The following is a 7,391-nucleotide window of genomic DNA, read 5'->3' as shown; positions in this document are numbered from 1 at the left end:
TGCATCTGAAGTATTGTCTACTGCATCTGGAGTACTGTGTACTGCATCTGGAGTATTGTGTACTGCATCTAGAGTACTGCATACTGCATCTGGAGTATTGTGTACTGCATATGGAGTACTGTGTACTGCATCTGGAGAATTGTCTACAGCATCTAGAGTACTGCGTATTGCATCTGGAGTATTGTGTACTGCATCTGGAGTATTGTGCACTGTATCTGGAGTTTTGTGTACTGCATCTCGAGTATTATGTACTGCATCTAGAGTACTGCGTACTGCATCTGGAGTATTGTGTACTGCATCTAGAGTATTGTGTACTGCATCTGAAGTATTGTCTACTGCATCTGGAGTACTGCATACTGCATCTGGAGTATTGTGTACTGCATCTAGATGTTTAAAGAATTTTCAAGGATCAGGCTCGCAGGAAAGTAATCTGACACAGAACAGGAGAAAAGAACTAAGAGACGAGTTTGCTAGAATATGAGTATTTTATTCCCCGCAGCGTCGCCTCAACCAGGTCTCGTACTTACAACGGGTCTGGTTTATACTCACTCTACGTGTTACCGGAACTGGGAGCCGTCAGTTCTCGTAGAGCGGTTGCCAACAACCCACGCTCGGCGGTTAAACGTAACCCGGAGCAGACTCTACCGAACTGGGGACTTTCCCAGCTTATATACTCTTTCGAGATCTAAACATTCATGCGAACAACAGGGCAAGACTAAGCAACACCTTCCATTCCGGTAACATATTCATGCGAACAACAGGGCAAGACTAAGCAACACCTTCCATTCCGGTAACATATTCATGCGAACAACAGGGCAAGACTAAGCAACACCTTCCATTCCGGTAACATATTCATGCGAACAACAGGGCAAGACTAAGCAACACCTTCCATTCCGGTAACATATTCATAATAAGATTCACACATGTATTGGGACATAATTTTAACCCTTTCACCACATTCCACTGATTGGCCCAATACATGTGTTACATCATGCCCATATATATTTTTTCCAACAAGTGTCTACGTACACGCCAAATATACAAGCAAGTCAGGATATTACAGCATGTTAAGCTCACCAGGACTCCTACCAGGATCGATAAGGGTGGGAATAGGAACTTCCCCGCAGTGGAGGACATACCACTCAACATATCCCACCAATGATGAGCTGACTCTACTTCCACTACGTGGGCAGCGTGTACTACCTCCTGTCCATGTATAAAGGTAGACACTGTAACCTTGGTGACATTGGTTTGATGCTTTCGTAATATCTGCTTAAGCTCCTCGGATCGGTCCAATGCTTGCTTAAACCGATCCAGGGAAATGTTCCAAGGATTCATCAGCACTTTCCACTGCACCTTGGTAAAGTGGTGAGCACTGCTATAATTGGTTAACAGATAGGTCTGATTCTGCCATTGCCACTGATAGACATTTGAGAGGCATCCCGAGAACGGTACTGTGGGAAGCGTAGGATGTGGGTTATTGGTAGCCACACAGAGCGTGTGTGGCCCAATCTGCCACATCATGTCCCTTGGAGTTTCAACAGTCCATTCGCACAGGGCCGTTCCCTTAGTCAAGCAAGGGTCCCGATATCTGTCCATCAGTAGGCAAGTTTTTCCCTGATCAGTCTGTTCACAAGCGGACAGATCATAGGTAATATTGGTATCTGGGCTAAACCACTGCCCCCTTGTCTTCAGAAAATAATATCCAGAAGATGTAATCACTGGTAATACATAATATCGACAGACCGTAACAGTGTGGGTTACATTCATGGTAACAAAGTATCCTCTACACATAGTTGCGTTACACCATGTTCTTTCTGGATGGGTTATCATCCACAATTTCTCAGATACATTCCATATTCCCCTCCACGCTTGTACATTGGGGGATGTTACCACACGCAAAAATCGTTCTTTCTGTATTTGTGCGTGCAACATTTGAATATGACAGGCAGTCCAATTTAACTGAGCTGTAATGTTCTCAAACAGTTCCTGGGTGGCACCCCAGACATCTAGTTCCCATTGCAGGGATTGTATCAATATTTTAGCTGTTTCTCCTTGAGTCATCATTACGGATGGCATCCATCTTCCAATAGTGTGTAGCCCTTGTGAAGTAGCCTGTCCTGTGTTGGATAATTTAGTACGGGTTACCTCAGAGTCAATAGCATTTGAGATACCCATGACAGTTCCTGCACCTCCCAGTAGTGTGTCATACCATGCACGCCGCCTCCTCTTATGTTGGCATTCTGGGATAGCCGGCAGCCGCACCTGCCAGTGAACATCAGTGTGCAGTACTGCCTGGGCCATCTGCTGACAAGTTGACATAATGGGAGCCAACTGTGTGCGGTGCGCGTCAGAGACGTTAGGGCGCACCAAGATCAGCCATAACATTCGAGTCCGGTTTTGAATAACTGTTCCATTGCTGATCCAGATGTCCTCATCTCCAGTCGTGATGTTCCATCGTGTCCCGTTTGAGCTTTCACATTCACGAGCGGTTATATTCCAATGACACATATTCACCGTTGCATTCAACATCAATGTACAGTTAGGGGTTATCAAAGTTACATTTCTCCCCTTATAACATCGTACACAAGTATACATTTGACAATCACTCGTGAGATCTAAAATTGTACACCATTGATTTGCCGCGCACTTAAAATCATCTTGCTGTCGTTCCTCACTACTAATTTTCCAACCTACATTTTGTTTCGATAAGGGTACCAACGACTGAGCTGGCACACTCCTCCAGACTGATTCCCCAGGATACATAATGGTGACCAGACTGTCTTTTCCTTGGGCTATGATCTCTGCCGGTTTGGGGGGACCAGTTGTCTGGCGTACCCATACCTTGGCACCCTTAGTGTCAGTAGACCCAAATCCCCCCGTCCCACGCTCAGTAACCTTAACGGAAGCTCCCGTCTCTTCCACCGTTGTAAGGTTACATGGTTTAATAACTAATTGTGCTATTCTGTCTCCCTTCTGTATCACATAAGGTTCAGATGTGATGTTGACCAGGACTACTCCCAATTCTCCTTGGTAGTCCGCGTCAATTACTCCTGCCATTACATCAATCCCCTTTAGTGACAATCCCGATCGCGGGAGGATATGCCCATAGGTTCCAGGGGGACAAATCAATCCTAATCCGGTCTTAATCACCGTAGGTTTTTGTTGGACCAAAGTCTGTGTAGTTAACGCTCGTAAGTCCAGTCCAGCCGAAGCCGGTGTGGCCCTTACGGGAATATTAGCTTCCTTAGCAAATTTCCACATTTTAATAGGCTGTGCCTTTGGGGTATCACACACCCGTATCATCCGATTCAAGGGCGTCACCCCGTTTCCCAATGGGCGGTTATTAATTTGCTTTACTACCCGAATCAATTGTTTCTTCCAACCTGTTAAATTATTACATCCTCCTGCCTTTCGCAGGGAGGATTTTAGAAGCCCGTTCATTCGTTCAATAAGTCCCGCAGCTTGCGGATGGTCGGGCACGTGATAAATCCACTCCACATGGTTATCATGACACCACTGCTTCACCATCCCTCCTGTGAAATGGGAGCCATTGTCACTCTGGACCTGTATGGGCAATCCATAAAATTGTTCGATCAAATCTAAACACCGTAAGGTAGCCTGTTGGTTGTTATGTCGACAGGGATGGGCTACCAAAACCCCAGACATAGTGTCCACAGCTGTACATATATGGTTACATCCTTGTGAGGAAGGTAATGGACCCACAAAGTCCATTTGCCAGCTCTGTCCCGGTCCCTCTCCTCGGTGTATATGTCCCATCATATGTTGGGGCACTCCCTGCCGTTGATGCTGACACTGCTCGCATTGATTTACTGCAGTCTTGACATCATCTACCATAAGATCTATTCCCCAATCTCGAGCCCACTGCAAGGTTCCTTGCACTCCCCAGTGTCCGGCCTTAAGGTGTGCCCATCTAGCCAAGTCCACTGAGGTGCCCCTTTGTACACTCATGGCTCGGACAATGCCGTCTACATATCGGTTATGTAAAGCTTCCGCATCATTTCGGGATGTATGAGCGTCTACATGGGTAATATATATATCTAGATGTCGAGCCTTCTCCCATATATCTTCCCATAATTGTTTACCCCATACCTCCCTATTCTGAATCATCCACTGATTGGCCTGCCAAGTTGGCATCCATTGGGTCATGCCATTAACCACTGACCAGGAGTCAGAAAACAAATAAACTCCCATGACCCCCGCTTGCATGACCACCATATGTACTGCTTTTAATTCTGCCCACTGACTACTTTTCCCCTCGCCTAGTTCTTCTAGGGTTATACCTTGTTTCGGATTAAAAGCGGCAGCTTTCCATCTACGTTGTCCTGCCTTCCATTGGGCTGACCCATCTACAAACCAAGCCGTGGTTTGTTCATCCAGGGTCAGTTCATCATACCGTTTGCCCATCTTGACGGGTGATTCTTTATACTCAATCACCTCAAACCGCTTTTCCCCTTCCTCAGGGGCCTCCGCCACTTGCTCATGCAGGACTGACACTCCCTTTTGTCCAGTCCGCACTCTTTCTGACACGTACCATTTCCATTTGATAATGCTGCTCTCTTGGGCGGTTCCTATCCTGTGGGTAGTGGGGTCACTGAGTACCCACGGGAGGATAGGAATAGCTGTTCTCATGATCACTTCATGTCCAATAGTTAGAGCTTCAGTTTCCACCAAGCTCCAGTAACATGATAACAATTGTTTCTCAAAGGGGGTGTATCGTTCCCCTGCCGGGGGCAATTTCCGGGACCAAAATCCCAATGGCTTACGAGTTCTCCCTTGTTTTTGCCATAAACTCCAATTGGCATAATCCCCTTGGGCTGAGACCTGCAATTCCACAGGTCCTGACTGTATCTTTCCCAAAGATACAGCTTGCTGTATGGCTTGTTTGGCCATCTCAAACGCAGTTTGATGGGCCTCCGTCCATTCAAATGCTGCCTTTTTCCTCGTAACTTGATACAAAGGTTTTAAAATTTGTCCTAAATGGGGAATATGCTGTCTCCAGAATCCGAATAACCCAATAAATTGCTGCACGTCCTTCTGGGTGTGAGGGACGGCAAAGACCTGAATCTTATTTTTAGCTTTCGCAGTGATTTCTCTTTCCCCCTTGTTCCACACAATTCCTAAGAATTTTACCGTTTGTGAGGGACCCTGGATTTTGGCTGGGTTGATCTCCCACCCATATCCTCGCATATGTTGAACCAGTTGGTCCAGCAATTCCTGAACCTGCTTCTGACTTGTCCCCTGTATCATTATGTCATCAATATAGTGTGAAATCATCACCTCATCAGTGGTGAAGTCTTCTGTCAGCTCAGAAAATTCCGCAGGAGGCTGAGCCCGCGGTAATTCATGCATAATTGCCTCCCCCTGTTCATTCCGTATGGGATTCCCTTCCCCATCTAACATTACTTCCCGCTGCACCGGGAGGCGTCTCTGGACTTGTTTTCTCCTAACTACTGGTTTAGCCTGGAGTACGGGTGGGTCATCTTCATACTGATCATCTGAATCTCCCCAAATATTTCCATCCCAATGATCGATATCCCACCGATCCCCGTTATTTAACTGGGCTACAAACGCCCGTACTTGTACTGGGTCCGGGGTTCGAGGGACCTTCCTTTTCTCTTTCCGTTTCTTAGCAGACAGATACATAATAGTTCGTCCTGCTAGTTCAGTTAATGCTGTCAATTCAGCCTTTAACTTCATAATTTCCTGCCTCAACATAGAGGCATCTCCCGAACTGAGTCCCTGCTCATGTTTCAGGAGGGCTAATTCTGCTTCAGCTTTTTGGCGCTTGTCTGACTGTTGTCTACAAGCCGCCGCACATGCCCACATCCTCCGCTGTACCCCAGGCAAGGGGTTCTTCGGCAGGACTGAGATCTTCTCAAGGGTGGACAGCAGCGACACTGGGGTTCCTACGCCCTCGGCTTCCCAGTTTTCCGGTCGCCCCCCACCATTTCTCAAACAAACTGCCACGTCATGCCACGGTCCATGCCATCCCGGGACGGTCGGGACCTCCACAGTTTGTTCTTCTGGTTTCTTAGCCTTTTTCCCAAACATTGTTCTGTATCAAAATCTTTCCTCAATTGCGATTGATCCTGCCGACTACGCCAAAAATGTTTAAAGAATTTTCAAGGATCAGGCTCGCAGGAAAGTAGTCTGACACAGAACAGGAGAAAAGAACTAAGAGACGAGTTTGCTAGAATATGAGTATTTTATTCCCCGCAGCGTCGCCTCAACCAGGTCTCGTACTTACAATGGGTCTGGTTTATACTCACTCTACGTGTTACCGGAACTGGGAGCCGTCAGTTCTCGTAGAGCGGTTGCCAACAACCCACGCTCGGCGGTTAAACGTAACCCAGAGCAGACTCTACCGAACTGGGGACTTTCCCAGCTTATATACTCTTTCGAGAGCTAAACATTCATGCGAACAACAGGGCAAGACTAAGCAACACCTTCCATTCCGGTAACATATTCATGCGAACAACAGGGCAAGACTAAGCAACACCTTCCATTCCGGTAACATATTCATAATAAGATTCACACATGTATTGGGACATAATTTTAACCCTTTCACCACACTAGAGTACTGTGTACTGCATCTGGAGTACTGTGTACTGCATCTGGAGTATTGTGTACTGCATCTAGAGTACTGCGTACTGCATCTGGAGTATTGTGTACTGCATCTAGAGTATTGTGTACTGCACCTGGAGTATTGTGTACTGCATCTGAAGTATTGTCCATTGCATCTGGAGTACTGTGTACTGCATCTGAAGTATTGTGTACTGCATCTGGAGTACTGCGTACTGCACCTGGAGTACTGTGTACTGCATCTGGAGTATTGTGTATTGCATCTGGAGTACTGTGTACGGCATCTGGAGTATTGTGTACTGCATCTGGAGTATTGTGTACCGCATCTGAAGTATTGTCTACTGCATCTGGAGTACTGCGGAATGCATCTGGAGTATTGTATACTGCATCTAAAGTATTGTGTACTGCATCTGGAGTACTGCGTGCTGCATCTGGAGTGTTGTGTACTGTATCTGGAGTACTGTGTACTGCATTTGAAGTATTGTGTACTGCATCTGGAGTACTGCGTACTGCCTCTGAAGTATTGTGTACTGCATCTGGAATACTGTGTCGTGTATCTGGAGTATTGTGTACTGCATCTAGAGTACTGCGTACTGCATCTGGAGTATTGTGTACTGCATCTGGAGTACTGCATACTGCATCTAGTGTACTGTGTACTGCATCTGAAGTATTGTATACTGCATCTGGAGTACTGCATACTGCATCTAGAGTATTGTGTATTGCATCTGAAGTATTGTGTACTCCACCTAGAGTATTGTGTACTGCATCTGGAGTATTGTGTACTG

General features: G+C 46.4%; 1 protein-coding gene across 1 annotated transcript; it reads right to left on the bottom strand.

Annotated features, from left to right (window-relative positions):
* Nucleotides 1-455: 455 nt before the first annotated feature.
* On the bottom strand, nucleotides 456-6,187 carry LOC148147620 (uncharacterized). The gene is made up of 2 exons (XM_087994597.1): nucleotides 5,302-6,187; nucleotides 456-2,571 (listed from the first exon to the last, which is right to left on the bottom strand). The coding sequence occupies exons 1-2, from the start codon at nucleotides 6,073-6,075 to the stop codon at nucleotides 985-987; spliced, it is 2,361 nt and encodes a 786-aa protein (XP_087850723.1). The 5' UTR covers nucleotides 6,076-6,187; the 3' UTR covers nucleotides 456-984.
* Between the last annotated feature and the right edge of the window lie 1,204 nt (nucleotides 6,188-7,391).

The sequence above is a fragment of the Chiloscyllium plagiosum genome, unplaced genomic scaffold, assembly GCF_037043375.1.
Source record: "Chiloscyllium plagiosum isolate Xiang-an unplaced genomic scaffold, Cpla_swu_hap1 HiC_scaffold_15, whole genome shotgun sequence".
Classification (NCBI taxonomy): Eukaryota; Metazoa; Chordata; class Chondrichthyes; order Orectolobiformes; family Hemiscylliidae; genus Chiloscyllium; species Chiloscyllium plagiosum.
The sequence above is the reverse complement of the archived record's forward strand: the minus strand, read 5'-3'. Positions and strand labels throughout refer to the sequence as shown.

Excerpts from the sequence above, each read along its gene's own strand:
- LOC148147620 (XM_087994597.1), bottom strand. The coding sequence starts at position 6,075 with ATGTTTGGGAAAAAGGCTAAGAAACCAGAAGAACAAACTGTGGAGGTC. Across the intron at positions 2,572-5,301 it reads AAGACTTCACCACTGATGAG|GGGAGAAATGTAACTTTGAT; the intron begins GTGATGATTTCA and ends CGATGTTATAAG.